Source organism: Dictyostelium discoideum (assembly GCF_000004695.1).
Source record: "Dictyostelium discoideum AX4 chromosome 6 chromosome, whole genome shotgun sequence".
NCBI classification, from domain to species: Eukaryota; Evosea; class Eumycetozoa; order Dictyosteliales; family Dictyosteliaceae; genus Dictyostelium; species Dictyostelium discoideum.
In genome coordinates, this window is record NC_007092.3 from 326,070 (window position 1) to 349,741 (window position 23,672).

Below are 23,672 nucleotides of genomic sequence, written 5' to 3' on the forward strand. Positions count from 1 at the left end.
AAAAATAAAATGAAAAAAAAATTAATTAAAAAAAAAATTAAAAATAAAAAAAAAAAAATCGTTTCGTCGATTTGAAAGGTTTTTTAAAATGAAAAAAAAAAAAAAAAAAATGAAAATAAAATATCTGGAGGCCAGCCGAATTAGTCACCTGAATATTTTTATTTTCTAAAAAGCGAAACGAAAATCCAGCATTAAAATAACATTTAAAATAAAATGTTATTTTAATGGTGTTTTTAATATATTTAAATTACCATTAAAATGAAATTTTAATAATTGAAAAAAAAAAAAAAAAAAATTATATTTCATTTAAATAATAAATAAAAATAAATAAATAAATAAATAAATAAATAAATAAATAAATAAATAAATAAATAAATAAATAAATATTTGCCAACAAAAATTCATTTCGGAAAAAAAGATTTTTATTTTTTTTTATTTTAATTTTTTGGGGGAGGGGTTTGATTTTAAAATAGTAATACAATTAAAATTAAAATAAATATTAAATTAATATTATTATTTAATGAATTTGTTATTGTTAAATTTAATTGATTATTATTTTTTGAATAATCAGTTTCATCAATGAATTGATTTTCATTAATTATAATTTCATTTGAAGAAATACCACCAAAACCACCAAAAGAAAATGATAATTTATATGTTGATTTATTTATTCTTATTTTCCTTTCAATAAAATTAAAAATAAATAAACCATTTTTTTCAAAATTATTTATTGATGATGATGTTGATAAAAGAAAATGACTAAATGGTATTGAAGTACCATCTAATTTTGATAATAAATTTAATGATGAATATGAATCAATTGAAATTTCATTACAATTTAATGAACCATTTATATAAATTTTTGAAATATAAAAATTATTTTCAAAATTTCCATTTTCATCTTGAAAATTTTCTTTACCAATTCTAACATCATAAATTATTGGTTTAACCAAGAATCTATAATTAACATTTGTAAATATATCACCAACATAATTAATTAAATCACATTTATTAATTACAATTTCATTTAAATTACTATTATTGCATATCATTGTATTTGTATAAATTATATTTTCATTATTATCATCATCATCATCATCATCATCATTATTATTATAATTATTAATACTATTTATACAATTTAATTTATTATTTAAATAAGTAATATTTGATGATAATGATAAATTTAAACCAGTAATTAAAAATTGATTATTAATAAAATTAATATTTTGAATTATTTGATTTGGTAAATTTATAAAATAACTATTATTTGATTTTACATTAAAAAATGTAAAATAAATATTAAAAATACCATTACTTTGTAAAGGTTTTGAATTAAATTGAAATTTAAAATTTAAAATATTATTATTATTATTATTATTATTATTACTATCAAAACTTAATAATGGATAACGTTCACTTGTATCATTGATAACATCTGTTATTATACCTGTACTATTTTCATAAAATTCTTTACCTTTTAAAGTACATTGCATTGTTTCTACTTCCACCTCTATTAATTTTCCATCAACTTTTAAAAATTTAACCAATGGTCTAATGAAATACATTATTCTACCACTATAAAACGAACCATAATAATCAATATATCCACAATCATCTCTACCACAACTCGTATCATTTCCATTGATTTTAATACATTCTTCACTATTTGGTAAATAACAAATTGTTTCACTATCACATTTTAATTGAATTGAATTGAATTTAAATTTAGTTGTTTTACTTAAATTGAAACCATCAATTATTAATTTACCACTACCACCACCCCCAGCAGATTCATTTTCTACTGATATAGTTTTAATAGTTGGTTCAATAATTCTATATTTATATAATGCTAAACCTGTTTCTTTAAATTTAAATGAAAAATAAAATTCATCATTCTTTTGTGGTATTTTACAATTTGGAAATATAAAATAAAATAAACCATTTTTAAATTCTAATAATGATGATTGTGAATAATTATCAGCATCAATATAAATATTACTATTCATATATTGATCTGGTGTTATTGCTTCACATCTAAGTGTTGCATTAATTATTAAATAATTTTTTGATAAATTATCATCACAAGTATTAAAATTTTCATCATCTTCATTTTCATCAGATTTAAAATTTAATGAATAAATTTCCGCTGCATAATATTGATAAACTAAACTATATTTTCTATCACTATAAATAATTTGGCCACATGTCAAAAATGTATTATCATTATTAATTGTTGTTGGGAAATAACATTTAATTGAATAACCTTTAATTACATTCTCACATATTAAAATTGTATTTGAAAATTTTACAGTTGCATCTTTTATTAAATTATCACCATTAATTATTATACTTGAAACAACACCATCACTACTATTAATATAATTTGAACTTTCAATTTTTGGTATTAAATATTGAAATGGTGAAATTTCATCAGAAGATATACCATTAATAGTTATTTTTAAAACTGTGAAATCCATTGAAAAATCTGATGGTAATGTACAAGTGATTTCAGTTTTATTTATTAATTTTGCATTTTCACAAAAAGTTTGTTTTGATGATATATAATTTAAAATTGATAAATTTGTTGTTGCTATTCCTTCTTCATTATTATTATCAATAAAATAATAACCCTTAATAGTTATATTTTGATCACCAATTGGATAAATTTCAATTTTATTTTCACTTTCAATACCAATATTAATAATTGGTTTAATATTTAAAGTTAATTCATTTGATATAATACCATACTCTTTAACTCTAATAAATACTGTTTCATTTAACGTTAATTCTAATAATAATTTATTATTAAATCTACAAAAAATTAAATTATATTCAATATTATCATCAATATCACAATCTAATGCAATATCAATTTCATTATTATTATAATCTGATTCTTTAACCCAATAAATTGAAATTGGTTCATTTAATAATTTAATTGGATTTGATAATCCTTTACCCTCAATTTTAAAATACATTTGAAATACTTGTGTAATTTGAACTAAATGTGGTATTGATTGGTTGAATTTAAATTGAATGATTTCATAATTTCCAATTTTTATATTTGATAAAATTTCATTTCTTATTATCATATCATCATCATCAATTGGTGATGGTGTTGGTGTTGGTATTAAAATTTTACATTGAATATATTGATTGGTTAAATTTAAAACTTGACTTATATTTAAGCAATCAATAAATGTAATACCATTATCAATACTAATTGTAATATTATAATTTATATTATTAAATGGTTGCCATAAATAATTACCAAAATAGTAAATTGTTAATATTGTTTCATTGATTGTTGTTGTTTTTGATATACTAGTTTGTGCATTTATTATTATTGGTGTCATATCAATTTCAAGAAAAAGTTTATTTGATTCTTCTATTATTGTAAATCTTTTATTTACAACTGTGAAATTACAATTTGTTAAAGTTTGTGGTATTGTTACAATAATAATTTTTGAATCATTGAATAAATAACTTTGTTCAACAATTAATGGTGATTCACCATTTTCCACTAGAAAATAAACTTTTGAAAATTCTGTAAATCCATCTCCATTTATAGTTATATCTAATTTATTTTGTGAATAACTATATATTTCCAAACAACTATAAAAAAGTAAAAATAAAATAAAAAAAAAATTAAAAAAAAATAAAAAAAAGTGTTTTATTTTAATAAAAACAGTGTTTCGAGAATATTTTTTTTATTTTAACCACACATACCTCGATTTACTGGCAAAATATAAAATTATAATTAATAAACTGATAATTTGTTTTAAACTCATCATTACTAAAAATTATAAAGTACGAGTGATGCTAATAAACGAGATGATTTAAAAAAAAAAAAATAAATAAAAAAAATAAAAAAAATAAAAAAAAAATAAAGATATTCCAAAAAAAATCATTTTTTTTATTTTTTTCATTTTTTTTTTTTATTTTTTTTTTTTGATCAATTTCGTCCAACTCTTACTATCGTTTTTTTTTTATTATCATAAAAAAAAAAAAAAAAAAAAAAAAAAATTAAATAAAAAAAAAATATATTTTCCAAAAGAATTTTTTTTTGAAATATAAAAAAAATAAAAAATAAAAAATAATTTAATAACTAAATCTCAGATTTATTTTTAATAATTGTTTTCCATTTTTATTTCTATTTTTTTTTTTTTTATTTTTTTTTTATTTATTTATTTTTTTTTTATTTTTTATTTATTTTTTATTTATTTTTATTTATTCGTCATCAGATTTTAAATCATCTTCATCTAAAAAGTCTAATAAACTCTTTGTACCATCCATTGAATCAATTTGATCTTCAATTTCTTCATCAGCACCACCATTTTCGTCATTTGTGTTATCTCCTTCTTTATTAATAGTGTAATGATCTTCAATATAATCATTTTCTTGATCATCATCATCTTGTTGTTGATTTTCAATTTCTTCAATTTTATTTAAAATCTCTAAAAGATTATTTAATTTTAATAATCTAATTGCTTGAGTATCATCCATACTTTTATGAGTTTTAATTAATAATGATTGACCTTGTTTCTCTTTAAAGAAATTTAATAATGATTCTGGTACTGGTAATGTTGCTGATGATATCTTTAATTTTGTTAATAATGGATCCTTTAATTTTGTTAAAACTAAAATACCTCTTTCACATAAAATTCTTGATCTAAAAAAAAAAAAAAAAAAAAAAGTTAGTATTTTATTTTAATTTTTAAATTTTTTAAAATAATACACATACTTTAAATAACTAATTGAATTTGTTGGTGGATTTGATAATTTTGATTCTTGAATGAATTGATTTAAAAATATTGAAATATTATTTATATTATTTTTATTATTTGATGGTGATTGCTGAATAAATTGATCTTGAGAGAAATCAAAAGAGGTCATCATACTAACTAATTTTGGTAAAAATGTTATTGATTTACCTAATAATAATTTAATTGCAGAATAATCAGATTCAATGAATTGAATTGATGAATTTGAAGAATTTAATAATGAAAATTTGAATAAATTAGTTGCCAATTTAACATATGATTTAATAATTGAAACATCATTATCAATACTATTATTATTTTTTAAATTATCTAAAATTGAAATTGATAAAAATTGTCTTAATGATTTATAAATACTTGAATTACTTTCTTTATCATTAATATCTGATAAATCTATAATTGTATTTAACATATCTATAATTTCATTTGTTACCTATATAAATAAAATAATAATAATAATAATTAATAAATAATAATTAATAATTATTAATAAATAGTAAATAAATAAATAATACATTACATTATTTAATGTTAAAGAATACATTATAAATTTATGTAATAATTGACAAGGTGATAATTTTGAAGTTATAAAAAATGAATTTATAATTATTGAATATTTATCGGATTGATTTAATGAAATTGATTGTTTATATAAATGTTGTAATTCTTCTGGTTGATTATCTTTTAATTGTTGAATTAATGATTCTCTACCACTAATAATTTGATATGATAATAAATTTTTGAAAATTGTATTTGAAATTTCCTCCTCTTCCTCATCTTCTGATTTATTATTATTATTTTCATTATCTTCATCATTATCATCATCTTCATCATCATCATCATCGACAGTTTCTTTAATTTCAATATCCTCAATATCATTATCTTTTTTAGATTTTAATATTGCTCTAACTCTATTATTATTAATTATTTATTATTAATTATTAGTATTTTTTTTTTTTTTTTTTTTTTTTAGAAAATATATAATTGAAATTACATTCTATAAAATTTATGCCAAGATTGTGGTTTAAATAATAATTCTCTAATTCCTTCATGTTTAAGTTGATTTATTGATTCAAAATATAAACCTCTAAGTGTTGAACCAGTTGAATTTTTACCCTTTAATTGTTGAGCATATGATGCTGCCATTGTTTTTATAAATCTTTCGCATAATAATTGTTCATTGGTTTTACCTTTTGGTTTTTTTTCAACATTTTCATCTTTATCATCATCACCATCTTCTTCTTCTTCCTCTTCCTCTTCTTCATTATTGTTAAATGTTATTTTATCTTCTTCTTGTTCTTCTTCTTTTTCTTGTTCTTGTTCTTTTTCTTCTATTTGTTCAACTTGTTCAACTTGTTCTTCTTGTTCTTCTTGTTCTTCTTGTTCTTCTTGTTCTTCTTGTTCTTCTTGTTCTTCTGGTTCTTCAATTATAGGTTGCTTTACATTTTTAGTAATTTTAGTATTTTTACCTAATTTGATTTGTTTTATTGGTTTTTTTGGTTTAACTAATGATTGATTAACTCTTTTTTTTGATTCAACCATTTTTTTTTTTTTTTCAAAGTGTGTATTTTAATTATTACAATGAAACTGATTCGTTCGTTTATTTCGTTTTTTTTTTTTTTTATTTTTTTTTTTATTTTTTTTTTTTTTTTGAAAATTTTTTTTTTTTTAAATTTTATTTTTTTTTATTTTTTATTTTTTTTATTTTTATTTTTTTTTTATTTTTATTTTTGGGTTCAGCCGAAGAATATATTTATAAATATAATTAATTAATTTTGTTGGAAAAAAAAAAAAAAAAATTAAATGTTTTTTCCTTTTTTTTTATTCTCAAACAAGTCAGCATGTAGTATTCGTATATATATATATATATATATAATTATTTCAAATTATAATTACAATAAAATATTAGATTATTATTAAACATAATAATGTGGTGGTCAAGATATTTTTAGTTTAAAATAAAAATAAAAGAATAAAAAAAAATACTTGTCTTTTTTTTAAATTGCCACCATTTTCCGTGTAAAAAAAAAAAAAAAAAAAAAAAAAAAAAAAAAAAATTAAAACAATTATAAAGTTGGTTAAATTGGTAGATTTACAAGTATATCTCAATAAATGATATTTTTATAACAATTTTATAATACTTATTTAAAAACTATACATCTATTTTACATGATATTGAATTAGAAGGTCCATTTGGTCAACTTTGTAAAATGATTGGGTATGTATAAAAAATGATTAAATAATTAGAATTTATTTAAATTCTAAAAATAAAATAAAATGTTATTTAATTTTTTCAACAGTTTATCAAATAAATAAATAAAGCCTTGTATAGTGAAAATAAAAAAAATAAAGATAAAATAGTTTTTTTTTTTTTTTAATAAAAATTTGTTTATTTTATTTATTTGTTTGTTTGTTAGTTTGATTATTCATTTTTTAATTTATTTGTTTGATGAGAGCAGCACCAACAGAATCAACACAACCAATTGTAATACCTGAAATTGCCCACCTGATAGTTTGGATGATTCACTATTTCCTTCAGCACCGATTGATGGTGATGGAGATATTGATATTTGAATTTCTTCAATTTTAACATCATAATTATATGATGTTGAGCCTAATTGGAGATATAATACTCCTGATGTTTCATTAACAAATGAATTTGAATGGCATGATAAACAATCAGTACTATTTGTAATATCGATTTCATTTGAACTTAATATTGGATTACTATCATAAAATGTTTCATTTGGTGATAAACTACATTGTAAATTACATAAAAGAGAAACATTTTGTGATGAAAGTGCCAAGCTTGCATGAATATTACCTGATAAACCAACACCACCCACTGTTATTGAAATACCTTCTTTTTTATTTTTAATGGTTGGAACAACTGTAATCTTTGGTTTAAAATATGTTAAGAATGCATTTGGTCCTAAATTATCTCCAATGAATGTTGAAACAAGTAGTGGACTCTCTATACTATCAGTTCTGACTATTAACATCTTTTCATCATGAGTAATAATCGTGGTATTTTTATTATTTGCTAATACTTTAACTTTGAATTCATCTTCATTTGTTAATAAATTCTTACCAGAAACTGTGATTGTACCTCCACAACCAATTGTTTTATTATCTATATTTATTATACCATTAATAACAGGTGGAAATGTTAAACTAAATAATGATTCCATATTAATTCCATCTACAGTAATATCAATTGGACCATAATCATATGAATTCAATGTTTTAATTGTTAATTGATTATCTTTTAATGCTAAAATTTCTGATGAAATATCATTACCATCGAAATAGACTTGAATTAATGGTATTGAGTTACCGAAATTATTTCCATGAAATGTAATATTAAATTGATCTTTAGAAAATTTACGATGCTCGATTATTGGAGGAGCATATGAGTATCCATCACTAACTGTCTCTGAGTTTAATTTGAATATGAATTGTTTATTTAAACCAGTACCATATGGTGTTGAACATTTTGTTTTATAGTAACCAGATGTTAATGATTGTGATGATGGTATTGAACATTGGGTGGCTGATGATGAATTACCAATAGTAATACTTGGTGTTGATGATGAAATTAATGGACAATCCATATAATATATTTCAATATTTAATGTTCCATTAGATACATTTGGTCTATTAATTACATTAATAATTAATGATGCAGAAATTGAAATTGTATTTGAGGAAATATTAGAACGAGTAAAACTAATATTAAAAGATCTACATCTTAAATGAGGTAATTTAAATGTTAAACTCTTTTCATCAGATGTAACATTTAATTGGTCAATTTTTAAATAACTATTAGTTCCATCAGCATACAATTGAACGAATGATTCTTTATTTTTACCAAAATTTGTACCAATTAATGTAACGAAACCATTTGAATATGATCCACTTGATAATGTTGGAATATTATATGTAAATGATACATTATTATTACTTGTTGAATTGCAACCTCCGAAATTAACGTTAACTGGTAAATCTCTACCACCATATTCATTTGGATCTAATTGACATTCTAATTCGTTTGTTGTTGATTTAATTAATGTACATTGTTTATTTCCAATTGTAATTGAGGGTTTCAATGATGGATATAAAGTCGAAGATAATTTAACACCTTTAATTGTTACAATACCTCCTAAATAATTTGATACTGATGATATTGATGTTATTATTGCTGGAAAACAATGAGTAAAATCCTTTTGAAGAGTAATTTTATTTACCTTAATATTAATAGACATTGGACCAAGATCAGGTCTACTAAAGTTATTCACTTGAATTTGTGTATGATTTACTGAAATTATAAAATTTGTTTGATTAATACCTCCCAGAAAAACCTCTACCAACTTTTTATCTGTAAAGAAGTTATCACCATTAATTGTTAATATCCCTAATGATTCGTCTGAAACAGTACTTGATATTTTAGGTGATTTGTATGAAAATGGAATAGGAAAATCACCTTCATCTTCAAAGTTAATTTCAAAATTTCCAGAACCTGGTGGAAATGATACAGTGATATTATTACAGTCAAAAGAAGGATCAGAGAAATTACCTTTAACAACAAAAGAAACACCATTTCCATAGTTACTTTTAATAAAATTAGGACCTCCCCTGAATCTTAAATAATTACCAGTAAATACTACATCACCTCCAGACGTTGCCGGTTTTTTATTAAACTTGATATCACTTACAAATTGAAATGTATATCCAGTACCAGAAAATTTATCTATATCTGTAAGATTAAATGAACAATTTTCAACTGGATTTGATAGTTCTTTTGCACATACCTTACTATGAGCACTACCCCATAATCTTGAGAATGGTTCATCTGAATGGAATGTACAAAGTCTCATACTACCAACAACGACACTACAATTGAAATAATTTGGTGCCATTTCATATCTGGGTGTTGTTTCGTTTTGATACATAATTAAACGGGTAGGGTAAGAACGATCGCTTGGATAATTAAAATAATGTATTGTAAATGATTTTTCACTAATTGTTGCAACTAATTAAAATAAATTAATTTCATAAACAAATTAATTATCAATAATTAAAAATATAATGATACTTACTATATGCCATTGGATCTTCCATTGAATATGGATATCCTAATTTAAAAATTGAGAATAAAAAAAAAACTAGTAATATTATTTTATTTTCCATTTTTATTTTTATTTGGGTTTATTAATAATTAATAAAAATTGAAAAAGTGAAATTTTATTATTACTGGAGAAAATAATTCTTAATAAATAAATAGAAAAAAAAAAAAAGTAAAAAAAAAAAAAAAAAAAACGAAATAATAATAATAATAATAATATAAAAAAACCGAAAATAATTTCTATTTTTAGAAGTTCTCTACCGAATGATATTGATTGGTATCATTTCATACATCAACCAAAAAAGATTTATAAATCTATTAAATTCATAAAAAAAAAAAAAAAAAAAAACATTGGAAAATTTATTTAATAAAATTCAAAATAGTAATTTAAAAATAAATAATTATTTTACATTAACCAAAAATTTCTTTTATTCATTTCTAATTGTCTTTGGTTCAGTAATTCCTTTTCTTTCAGATAATTGTTCTTATTTAATTTGGTTTTTTTTTTTTTTTTTTTTTTTTTGATGTATGTAAAGGAATGGGTTATATTAATTTTTAAAAAACAAAATAAAAATAAATAAATGCAAACTATTTTTTAAAAAAAAAACACAATTTATTTATTTTCTATTGTGGTTTAAATTCCTTTTTTTAATATAAAAATAATTGATGGTGATGGAGATATTGATATTTGAAATTCTTCAATTATAACCATAATTATATGATGTTGATGACCAACATCATATAATTTTCGAAATTTTCAACCAAGAAGTCTCGAACGAAAACTCTGAAATATATAAAACTAAATAAATTAATTATTATTTTAATTATTATTGTTTAATTATTTATCATTATTATTATTATTACTATTATTAATATTATGATTATAAAAAAATTATAAATATTAAACAATGTAAATCATTACAGATCAAAAAAATTGCAATCGGATAGAAATTCTATCTAATAGATCAATAAAAAAAAAAATCTTAATCGAAGAGATCCACGGCATTTTCTTTTTTTTTTTTTTTGAAAATGTTTTTTTATTTTATTTATTTTATTTTTTTTATTTTATTTTTTTTATTTTATTATTTTTTTTATTTTCTATTTTTTTTTTTTTTTTTTTTTTTTTCAAACAATAATTTAAATATATCAAAAAATTTTTTTTTTTTTTTTTTTTCACATTTTTATTAATAAAAACTATTTTAGAAAATAATTACGTTAATAGAATAATATAAACCTCTAGAATGATCGAAAAAAAAAAAAAAAAATTTCAGAAAAAAAAAAACAAAAAAAAAGAAAAAAAAAATTAATTAGACCTAATTAATTCATTTTAACCAAAAACAAGCGCTGTTTTTTTTTAACACACAACTTTTTTAATACCCTTACCCTACCTACATTAATTTCATGTGAATATCAATATTCTAATTATATTCATTTATGTTTTTTTTTTTTTTGATCTTTCCACCCATTCCTTTCTGTTTTTCATCATATAAAAACAATTCAATATTTGAATTAATGTGTGTGTGTGGGTTTACCATTATTCACACTTAGAAGATTAAAATGAGATATACATTTTCAATATTTACAATCAATACAAAGGTAATTTTTTTTTTTTTTGTTAAATTAATATTAATTTTTTTTTTTTTTTTCTTTTTTATTGTAATTTAACTACAATACCATATAAGAGTATAATTTGTTGGGGGTGTGCAAAAAAGTGGGGGCATAGAAATACTTTTTACCCATACTCCACATTAATTTATATTGATTAGGGTATTAAAATTTGAAAAAAAAAATTGAACTCACCATTTTTTCCTTTTTAATCATTGTATTATTAGTTTTTTAAAGTATAGTGTGTATTTTGTTTGCAAAAAATGAATAAAAACATGAAAATTATAATTTGTAAACCCTTTTTATTGTTCATTTCATCAAACATCTTTTTTTTATAGAATAATACAATAATCACATCATTCACTCGATATACCAATAATATAAAAAATTAAAAAATATAATAATTAAAAAAAAAAATAATAATAATAATAATAATATTTTTTTTAATAATTTTTAAATAAATAAAAAAAAATATTAATAAAAAAATTAAAAAAATAATTAATAAACAAAAAAAAAAATTACTTAAAGCCAAAAAAAAAAAAAACATAAATAAATTCTATTCATTAAAAAAAAAAAAATAATTGTAAATATAATAATAGTTTTAAATAAATTTGTTTATTCAAATATTCTAGTTATTTTTTTTTCCATTCTTTTTTGTAAATAACTATTTTTTTATATTAATAATTAAATAAAACTTTTTTTTTTTAAACTAATTCTATTTTTGATTTAAATAAAAATAAACAAAACAAAACAAAATAAAATAAAATATAAAATAAATAATTAAATAATTAAATTATCAAATAATTAAATTTCTTTTAAAAATATAATAAAATAATATAATATAATATAATATAATATAATATAATATAATATAATATAATAGTTGATAATATAATATAATATATATAATAAATATATATAAATAAATAATTAAATAGATAAATTTCTTTTAAAATAAAAATAAAAATAAAATACAATATAATAAAAAAATAAATAATATAAATATATAAATTAATAAATTAATAAATAAATAAATAAATAAATAAATAAATAAATAAATAAATAAATAAAAAAATAAATTAATAAATTAATAAATTAATAAATTAATAAATTAATAAATTAATAAATTAATAAATTAATAAATTAATAAATATATAAATAAATAAATAAATAAATAAATAAATAAATAATATATTTGTTTTAATTAATAATAATTTTTTTATATAAATACTTCAAAAAAATAAAATAAAATAAAAGGTAAGAAGAACAAATTTTTTCATTTTAAAACAACAATTAACAAAATATTAATTATTATTTTTTTTATTACAGTTCGAATGGAGTCTAAAAAAAACTCTTATTATAAAAACGTGATGGATAAAATATATGCTAAAGAAAAGGATGTGCTTTCTATAAACAAAGATTTTCAAGAGAATAACTTGACAAGAATATCTCTTATATTGAATTATAAAGATTTTTACCTTAAATTTGATGAGAGCCTCCATGGTTATTCATTTGGATATGTAACTAACCTTTTTGGTTTAAAACTCTACTCGCCATTTACTGAAACTGTCCGCTTTGATGATACTGAAAAATATATGAAGACAATTCTTGGTGTTCCCAGTAATGAGGCTCTCCCACAACTTTGTAGCGATCAACATCAAAATTTTGAAGAAAAAGATCCACAAATAGAAATACTACCATCTCCACAACAACAACAACAACAACAACAACAACAACAACAACAACAACAACAACAACAACAACAACAACAACAACAACAACAACAACAACAACAACAACAACAACAACAACAACTTACACCACCTCCATCACCTCCATTACTTCCAATACCTCAACCACCAGCACAAAATGAAGAACAACAACTTACACAACCTCCATCAATTCCACCACCTCAACAAAAACAAATAAAAATACAAAAATCTGATAGAGGTACTCAAGTTAAGTCAATAACTAATCCTGTAAATAGTTTATCAAAATATATTAATAATAGTTCTTTGGATTATTCGATAAAAAAAAACTATACCTTGGAGGAAATTTACGAAAATAACAAAAACTATATGGATAAAACCAATAATTTTTTACACTTTTTATTTACATTTATTGATAAAACTACAATCAAAGACTTGGAACATTTTGAAAAGGAAATAAGTAGAGTTCATAATATCGAAAAATTAATCAACGAACAAAATGTTAAAGGTGAAACTCCACTTCACTCATTAATTCTTTATAATTCAGAAAGCTGTTTGAAGAAACTTGTAATCGCTAAAATTAATTGTATGGGTATTTTCGATTATTCAAAATGTGACAATTTGAATAAAAATCTCCTAACCCATGCAATTGAAAAGGGAGATTTTGAAATTATTAAATTGGTTTTAATTGGTGGTTGTCCTTTAAAAATGTCACCAAGATCGAAATTATTTAAACAAAACTTCAAACTATATAGACAACAAATTTATAGAGTATTTGAAATTAAAGAATTTTTAACAGAACTTGGTTTTAATCAATTCATTCCAATGTTTCTTGAATATGAATTCAAAAACATTAATATATACTATCAAATTAAATCATTTATAATGGTGTTAACTTTAAATGCTGATGAAATCTTACGATGGAAATCATTACTTGAACCTAACAAAAACTTGGACTTGGACTCCTTTTGTATTGAATATCAAATAAAAGATCAAAATGGTTCTGAATCTCAATTAATGGCTGATCATTTCAAAAAGGTATGCCAACTCAATTCACTTTTTGGCTACATTGATTTTCACACACAAATTGGATCTGCAGGTAATGCATCAGTTTTCGAAGGTACATATAAAGGCATGCCTATTGCATGCAAAGAAATGCCAGTAAGTGGTACATATGAACAAAGAGTGGACTCGATCAAAGAAATTGCTGCAGTGGGTCAAATAGAAGATTTAGGTGGTTGTACTGTTGTTAAAACTGTAGGTGTCTTGAAATATAATGAAAAGTTATTTTTGGTAATGGTGAAAGAAAAATGTAACCTATTATCATTTTTAAGCAACAAGTCTGAAATTTTAAAAATGCAAAGAGGGGGCATTTGGACCTCAATTTTTAAAATATCAAAGGAAATCCTCAAAGGATTGATTTCATTAAGAGAAGTCGGCATGTACCACAGAGACTTTAAGACTGCCAATTTTTTAGTGTCTAATACTGGTAAAATCCTTATTAGTGACTTCGGCACTAGTCGAGATGAAAACGAAAAGCGTTTCAACACATTTGCCAAGACCATTGGTACATTGTGGTACAGATGTCCAAGATTGGGCGATTGTAGTGGAGATGAAAAAACTTTAAACCATTATAATGAAAAGAGTGAAATTTACTCACTAGGAATAATTTTATGGGAGGTACATGTTTATATAAATATTATTATTAATTTTTTATTCTTTTCATTCTCAAAATAATATTTATATTAATATTTTTTTTTTTTTTTTTTTTTCTCTCTTCATAAAATAGTTGATTTGTATTGCAATGACAGGAACCTACGTTTCACCAAAGATAGCATTATTTCAAAATGAAGTTGATTTTTCAATTTGGATTCACAAGGATTACAGATTTTCATTTCCAATTGGAACACCACAATCATTAGTAAAATTAATTACAAGTATGTGTTTACCATGTAGAGACAGAAGACCAACGGTACACCAAATACTTGATGAAGTTGGAATTATTGAAACAGAATTTCTTTCAAATAGAGGTATTAAAGGTGAACAAACTTATAGTGGTCTTGAATGTTGGAGAGAATTTAACTTTTCAAAGCAAAATGTATTTGGAATTTCAATTTCAAATTTACACGATACAGAATATAAAGCAGTTAATAAATATAATTATACAAGTTACAATAATAAAAACTCATTATTAATGAAACGATATTTGGATAATTCCAACTTTGTGGTAGAATTAATCAATCCAAATGGTATATTTAAGTTCAAGTCTTTTTTCGAAAAAGAGAAACTTTTATATTTAAAATTAAAATCAACATATAAAGGTGAATATTATTTTGATATGGGTAAATTCTTAACAACAATCATTCAAATACATCAAATAACTGAAATATATTATAAAATGTTACAAAAATATAGAGAGCTTGGTTTGTTAAGAAATAATAATAATAATATTAATAATAATAATAATAATAACAATAATTGCAATAATAGTAAAAAATTTAAAACAACATCAGAATCAACATCTGCATTAGGATCAGATGCATCATCATCATCGTCACCATCGTCATCATCACCATCACCAAAATATTCGGCATCAATCTATCATCACCAATGATTTAAAAATCTTTTTTAAAGTAAAATAAATTTAATTTTTGTAAATCATCTTATCAACTGTCCAAATAGTTGATCATTCTAAAAAATAAATAAATAAATCATATAAATAAATTAAAAATTTATACAAATATAAAATAAATAAACTAAAAATCAAATAAATAAAAATAGTTTTATTAATAAAAAATTAATACTCTTGTAATAATTACACTTAATAATTAATTTTTTTTTTTTTTTTCAATATTGTTAATTATTGTTTTTAAATCTTTTTTTTTTTTAAAAAAAAATAAAAGAATAAATATTTAAATTGGTGCTATAAACTGTTTGGACAATTGTGTTTTTGAATTTGTTAAATCTTTTCTTTTTTTTTTTCTCTTTAATAGTCTAAAAAATATTAAAGAAAAATAATAATAATAATAATTCTGTTTTCTATTTTTTTTTTTTTTAAATCAATTTTTTTTTTTTTTTTTTTTTTTTTTTTCTTTAATTATTATATAAATAAATAAGATGTTGGTTTCTTTTTTTAAAATCAGTTGGTTACATTCAATGAATTATTTTCATTATTGAATTATTATTATTATTTTTATTATTATTTACCGCCAATACATTTAAAACTATTGGTTGTTTGATATTTATTTTTACTAATGAATAAGTTTTCTATCCTCGTGTAATTTGGTGTTCAAATTGATAATGTTCCAAAAAAACCAATAATCTAAAATGAATCCATAAAAAGAAATATAAATTTTATTTTATTTATAATTATATTCTCAACGATTTAAATCATTTAATTATTTTATTACTTTCGTTTAGGCGCTTTTTTTCCCTGCAGTCAGGAAAAAATAATTTAAAATTTCCCTACAACAGAAATTACAATTTTAAATGGAGACCAACTAACCCGTACTGAAATTTATTATGAATTACCAATAAAATCAAGTTGTTCAATTGTTTCGAACCAAATGATTAAATGTCTTGGTAATTTTATAAATTATTTAGATTTATTTAAAAATGGTAAAATTAAAATACAATTTTCAATATGATTATAATTGATAATATCATAAACCAGTGGAGTTGAAAACAAGAGATTGGTTTACAAATTTAATCGATGGAGTTATATCAATTTTAAAATCTGGAGAAGTTACATCACAAACAATTAGATATATATAACTTGAACTGGCTTCATTGAGAATGAAAATGGATCACTCATAAAAATAATTGGATTGTGATGAATTATTAATTAATGGTGAAAATTTTAATGAAAATACAATTTACAATACATCTGTATATTGCTTTTCAAAAAAACAAGTTTATAATTGTTCATTTATAAACTATACATCTATCTCATGTGATATTGAATTGGTAGGTCCATTCGATCAACTTTGTAAAATCAAATTTAATGGGTAAAGATGAGAATTATAATATTTCAATATCATATTATCCTCCATTAGTTTTAAATTCAACAAAGATTTCGAATTCATCGATTAGTGGAATTATTACAATTTTTGGTAATGAATTTTATAATCAAATTGATTTAATTACAGTTGGTAAAAGTAAATGTTTAAACTCTACATTTATAAATTCAACATCGATTTCATGTTTTGTAGAACCTTCAAATTTTATTATTAATCAAACTGAACAACAACAACAACAATATGTTAACATTACAATTAATAGCAAAAGTGGTGGTAATAATTTAATAATTTATTCTGGTAATTCAAATAGAATTGATGAAAATAATAAATCAAATAAAAATACAATTGATGATAAACAAACCAACAATGAAATCAAAAATGAATCCATAAAAGAAATATAAATTTAATTTTATTTATAATTATATTCTCAACGATTTTAATCATTTAATTAAATTTATTACTTTCGTTATAAAAAAAATTAAACTCACACCAAAAACAATGATTTAGTATATATAAAAATGATTATTTTTAGTGGTTTTGTGTCAAATAAAAAAAAATAATAATACAATAATAAATTTTGAACATGTTGTTTTTTTTTTTTAATTTTTTTTTTTTTAATTATTTTTATAATAATTATTTTTTTGTTTTTACTATTTGATAAGTGTGTTATTGTGAATTTTGATAATTAAAATAATATATAAAAATCAAAAATAATTAAAAATATTACCACTTCTCATAAACTACTTTTTATGGTAGTGGTTGAAAAAAAAAAAAAATAATAATAATTTTAATTTCAATTAAAAAAAACAAGCCCAAAAAAGTTTAATACAATAAATAGTATTCTAATATGATGAAAGAAACATCAAGTGGTGGGTGGTAAACTTGGCACACAGTGTTAAAAAAAAACAATATGAGTAATATTGAAAATCATACAACAAAACTGATAATATTAAAAGAAATTAGTGGGATGTGTGTGTTGAAAAACATTTTTCAATAAATTATGTGATTGTTTATTTTTAATTTAATATTGAAGCATTACCTTATTGTTTTTATTATTATTTTTATTATTATTATTTTTTTTTTTTTTTTTTTTTATTATCAATATTTTTGTTTTTTTTAATTATTATTAATATTTATGTTTTTTTTTAATTATTAATATTTTTGTTTTTAAAAAATTTTTATAATTATTATTTTTATTTTTAAATAATTTTTTTTCCAACCCAAACCCGTAATATTAAATTTTTTTCCCTTTTCAAAAAAACAATTTCATTATTAAAATAATAAATAGTAAATCAAAATGAAATTTTTTATATTATTTTTTATTTTATATTTAGTTTCTGATACATTAGGACATTTAAATGAACCAGTTGTCAAGAGTAAATATTTAATATAAAAATAATTTAATCTTTTTTTTTATATTGTTTTTTCCGGTTTGGGTTTTTTTTTTTTTCCAAATTAAATTTTTTTTTTTTTTTTTTTTTTTTTTTTTTTTTTTTTTTTTTTTTTTTTTTTTTTTTTTTATTTTGGTTATTGTTATTTACTATTTTTAATTTTTTTTAATGTGTTAATATTTAACTAGTTAAAAAAATACAAATATTCAATTTTGTAACCACTTGTCAATATAATTAAAGAAATTTGCAATTGTATTTTAAAAAAAAAAAAAAAAAAAAAAAAAAAAAAAAAAAAAAAAAAAAAAAAAAAAAAATTAGTTTAAAATTAATATCTATAAATATTAATATTAATAAATATTAATCATTTAATAGATACATTCTCTATATTTTTGTATTTTTTTAAAAAGAAATCGATGGTTTCCAACACTAATTTTTTCTAATGATTTTATTTTAATTTCAGATTTTACATACACAAAACAATCATTGGAATATACATATGATATTGATAGTACATATTATATAAAATGGATTTTTTCAAATTTGGAATATGAATTGGTTTTTGAATGTAAAAATAATAGCAAAGAAAGAACATGTACTGCTGGTATGTCCATTGATATTGCTAAAAATTTACATGGTCAAATAAAGGTATGCATACGTGGAATTGATAATAATGGTGTATTAGATTGCCATATTGCTTTTTATGAAGAATATTTTCCAAAGCCAATTATTGAAGGTGACTTTAAACCATCTACCAAAGGTGGTCCTACTATTATGAAAGGTTATTATTTGGCAATTGGTGCATACTACTATACCATTATCCCTGATACTAGATTGGGTATAATAGGTGATATTTTTAGTAACTCTATTGATGTCACAAATTTAATACTAGACTATAAAGGTGGTTGTGGCCCAGGAACTATTCAATGGTCAAATGATTTTAAATATAGTTTCAATCATTCAAATCCAATCATTGAAAATATTTTTATTGAAGGTTCATCTTTTATATCAAAAGGTTCTAATTTTTGTAATTCTTCTGATTCAATTCAAATTTATTTAGATGGTGTTCAAATTGATAAATCAAAAATAAAATCAATTGATCATGAGCAATTTGAAATAATTTACACTCAACTATATTCAAAATCAATCAATGTTAAAATAGTATCTGGTGGACTTGAATCGAATATTTACAAATTGGATTTTAAACCGATACCTTTAAAAATTAATAGTGTTCCAAGATTAAAAGGTGGTTCAGTTACAATAATTGGTGAAAGACTATCTCCACAAGTATATAATTCAACAATCATTGTTAAAATTGGTCAATATGATTGTAAAAATGTAATCTCATCAAAAAATGAAATTCTCTGTAATTTAGAATCGGTTCAAAATGTTGAAAAGGTTAAATTGGTAGATTTACAAGTTAATATCTCAATAAATGGTATTTTTAATGAAAATAATTTATTATTCTCATTCGATGTACCAATAATGTCAGATTTTATACTTCCTCAAGGTGAAGTTAAATTAGTTGGTGATTGTTTTGGTTCTTCACAATTGACTCAAGTTAAAATTGACGATGTGTTACAATCCAATATAACAATTAATATTAATGAAAAAGAAACAACACTTTCATTTAAGCCAATTAAACCAATTAAAAAATCAAAGTTATATATAATTGTCAATGGTACAAAATCAAATACTATTGAAATTGATTCATCATTTTTTGTAAAAAGTGTTCCATCTTCACCTTCAGTAAATGGTCAAATTGTAAACTTTACACTTTTCAATATAAATCCAAATAATGTAAATGCAACACCAATTATGATTTTTCAAAATAATAGTTCAATAAATGCAATTGATTATAAAAATTCAAATGAATACTCAACTCACACATACTCCTTTGATATTCCAAAAAGTTGTGGGAGAAATGAGATTACAATTTTAATTGGAGACCAACTAACCCGTACTGAAATTTATTATGAATTACCAATAATATCAAGTTGTTCAATTGTTCCAAATCAAATGATTAAATGTCTTGGTAATTTTTTAAATTATCTAGATTTATTTAAAAATGGTAAAATTAAAATACAATTTTCAAATATGGTAATAATTGATAATATTCCAAACAATTCAATTATTTTTATGAGTGATTCATTTTCATTCCCAATGAAGCCAGAGTATAGTTCAAGTGATATATATCTTATTGTTTGTGATGAAACTTCTCCATATTTTAAAGTTGATATAACTCCATCGCTTAAATTTGTGAGCCAATCTCTTGTTTTCAACTCCACTGGTGGTGAATTATTAATTAATGGTGAAAATTTTAATGAAAATACAATTTACAATACATCTGTATATTGCTTTTCAAATAAACAAGTTTATAATTGTTCATTTATAAACAATACATCTATCTCATGTGATATTGAATTGGTAGGTCCATTCGATCAACTTTGTAAAATCAAATTTAATGGTAAAGATGAGAATTATAACATTTCAATATCATATTATCCTCCATTAGTTTTAAATTCAACAACGATTTCGAATTCATCGATTGGTGGAATTATTATAATTTTTGGTAATGAATTTTATAATCAAATTGATTCAATTACAGTTGGTAAAAGTAAATGTTTAAACTCTACATTTATAAATTCAACATCGATTTCATGTTTTGTAGAACCTTCAAATTTTATTATTAATCAAACTGAACAACAACAACAATATGTTAACATTACAATTAATAACAAAAGTGGTGGTAATAATTTAATAATTTATTCTGTTAATTCAAATAGAATTGATGAAAATAATAAATCAAATAAAAATACAATTGATGATAAACAAACCAACAATGAAATCAAAAATGAATCCATAAAAAGAAATATAAATTTAATTTTATTTATAATTATATTCTCAACGATTTTAATCATTTAATTAAATTTATTACTTTCGTTATAAAAAAAAATTATACTCCCACCAAAAACAATGATTGAGTATATATAAAAAATGATTATTTTTAGTGGTTTTGTGTTAAATAAAAAAAAAAAAATACAATAATAAATTTTGAACATGTTGTTTTTTTTTTTTTATATTTTTTTTTTTTTCTAATTATTTTTAAAATAATTTTATTTTTTTTTTTTATTGGTTTTACTGTTTGGGTTATTTTTAATCTCAAATTAAATTTTTTTTTTTTTTTTTTTTTTTTTTTTTTTTTTTTTTTTTTTTTTTTTATTTTGATTATTGTTGTTATTTACTATTTTTAATTTTTTAATATTAAAGTCTCCAAATATTCAGCTATTGTTTATTTTTTATATCATTGTTAATGTCATTAATAACTATAACTAGTTATTAATATAAATAAATATCAATCATTTTGTAGATATATTATCTATTTATGTATTTTATAAAAGATATTGATAATTTCCAACACCAATTTTTAATTTTTTTATTTGGTTCATTAATATTTTTTTAAAAATTTTTCAATGTTTTAACCAGTTGTCAATGTAATTAAAGATATTTGCAATTGTTTATTAAAAAAAAAAAAAAAAATTGTTTGTTATTTTTTTAAAAAAAAAAAAAAAAGAGCTACTGTTCATTTTTTAATAAATTAATTTTAAATTAATATCTATAACTATTAATATTAATAAATATTAATCATTTATTAGATACATTATCTCTATTTTTTGTATTTTTTTTAAAAAGAAATCAATAGTTTCAACACTAATTTTTTCTTATGATTTTATTTTAATTTTAGATTTTACATGCACAAAACAATCATTGGAATATACATATGATATTGATAGTACATATTATATAAAATGGATTTTTTCAAATTTGAAATATGAATTGGTTTTTGAATGTAAAAATAATAGCAAAGAAAGAACATGTACTGCTGGTATGTCCATAGATATTGCTAAAAATTTACATGGTCAAATAAAGATGTGCGGAACTGATAATAATGGTGTATTAGATTGCCATATGCGTGTATACGAAGAATATTTTCCAAAGCCAATTATTGAAGGTGACTTTAAACCATCTACCAAAGGTGGTCCTACTATTATGAAAGGTTATTATTTGGCAGTTGGAGTAATTCCTTACTTTACTATTATCCCTGGTACTATATTGGGAACAATAGGTGATATTTTTAGTAACTCTATAGATGTCACAAATTTAATACTAGACTATAAAGGTGTTGTGGCCCAAGAACTATTCAATGGCCAAATGATTTTAAATATAGTTTCAATCATTCAAATCCAATCATTGAAAATATTTTTATTGAAGGTTCATCTTTTATATCAAAAGGTTCTAATTTTTGTAATTCTTCTGATTCAATTCAAATTTATTTAGATGGTGTTCAAATTGATAAATCAAAAATAAAATCAATTGATCATGAGCAATTTGAAATAATTTACACTCAACTATATTCAAAATCAATCAATGTTAAAATAGTATCTGGTGGACTTGAATCGAATATTTACAAATTGGATTTTAAACCTATACCTTTAAAAATTAATAGTGTTCCAAGATTTAAAGGTGGTTCAATTACAATAATTGGTGAAAGACTATCTTCACAAGTAAATAATTCAACAATCATTGTTAAAATTGGTCAATATCATTGTAAAAATGTAATCTCATCAAAAAATGAAATTCTCTGTAATTTAGAATCGGTTCCAAATGTTGAAAAGGTTAAATTGGTAGATTTGCAAGTTAATATCTCAATAATGGTATTTTTAATGAAAATAATTTATTATTCTCATTCGATGTACCAATAATATCAGATTTTATACTTCCTCAAGGTGAAGTTAAATTAGTTGGTGATTGTTTTGGTTCTTCACAATTGACTCAAGTTAAAATTGACGATGTGTTACAATCCAATATAACAATTAATATTAATGAAAAAGAAACAACACTTTCATTTAAGCCAATTAAACCAATTAAAAAGTCAAAGTTATATATAATTGTCAATGGTACAAAATCAAATACTATTGAAATTGATTCATCATTTTTTGTAAAAAGTGTTCCATCTTCACCTTCAGTAAATGGTCAAATAG

At 20.6% G+C, this 23,672-nt stretch overlaps 6 protein-coding genes and 1 pseudogene across 6 annotated transcripts; 4 read left to right on the top strand and 3 right to left on the bottom strand.

Annotated features, from left to right (window-relative positions):
- Positions 1-464: 464 nt before the first annotated feature.
- DDB_G0291450 (hypothetical protein) lies at positions 465-3,797 on the bottom strand (the record flags this gene model as incomplete). The annotated part of the gene is made up of 2 exons (XM_630124.1): positions 465-3,618; positions 3,733-3,797. 2 exons carry the CDS (start codon positions 3,795-3,797, stop codon positions 465-467), a joined length of 3,219 nt encoding a protein of 1,072 aa, XP_635216.1.
- A 436-nt stretch (positions 3,798-4,233) lies between these two features.
- Positions 4,234-6,326, bottom strand: DDB_G0291452 (hypothetical protein; the record flags this gene model as incomplete). Its single annotated transcript, XM_630125.1, has 4 exons — positions 4,234-4,675; positions 4,748-5,217; positions 5,305-5,695; positions 5,779-6,326. 4 exons carry the CDS (start codon positions 6,324-6,326, stop codon positions 4,234-4,236), a joined length of 1,851 nt encoding a protein of 616 aa, XP_635217.1.
- An 896-nt stretch (positions 6,327-7,222) lies between these two features.
- Positions 7,223-9,974, bottom strand: tgrC4 (IPT/TIG domain-containing protein; the record flags this gene model as incomplete). The annotated part of the gene is made up of 2 exons (XM_630126.1): positions 7,223-9,816; positions 9,884-9,974. 2 exons carry the CDS (start codon positions 9,972-9,974, stop codon positions 7,223-7,225), a joined length of 2,685 nt encoding a protein of 894 aa, XP_635218.1.
- Positions 9,975-12,848: 2,874 nt separating this feature from the next.
- DDB_G0291664 (ankyrin repeat-containing protein) lies at positions 12,849-15,837 on the top strand (the record flags this gene model as incomplete). The annotated part of the gene is made up of 2 exons (XM_630127.1): positions 12,849-14,903; positions 15,013-15,837. 2 exons carry the CDS (start codon positions 12,849-12,851, stop codon positions 15,835-15,837), a joined length of 2,880 nt encoding a protein of 959 aa, XP_635219.1.
- Positions 15,838-17,226: 1,389 nt separating this feature from the next.
- On the top strand, positions 17,227-17,643 carry DDB_G0291458 (hypothetical protein; the record flags this gene model as incomplete). Its single annotated transcript, XM_630128.1, has 1 exon — positions 17,227-17,643. One exon carries the CDS (start codon positions 17,227-17,229, stop codon positions 17,641-17,643), a length of 417 nt encoding a protein of 138 aa, XP_635220.1.
- An 896-nt stretch (positions 17,644-18,539) lies between these two features.
- Positions 18,540-21,555, top strand: tgrA1 (immunoglobulin E-set domain-containing protein; the record flags this gene model as incomplete). The annotated part of the gene is made up of 2 exons (XM_630129.1): positions 18,540-18,618; positions 19,094-21,555. 2 exons carry the CDS (start codon positions 18,540-18,542, stop codon positions 21,553-21,555), a joined length of 2,541 nt encoding a protein of 846 aa, XP_635221.1.
- A 731-nt stretch (positions 21,556-22,286) lies between these two features.
- The window catches only part of DDB_G0291460, a pseudogene marked incomplete at both ends in the record, with an annotated part of 3,176 nt that continues 1,790 nt past the window's right edge, over positions 22,287-23,672 (top strand).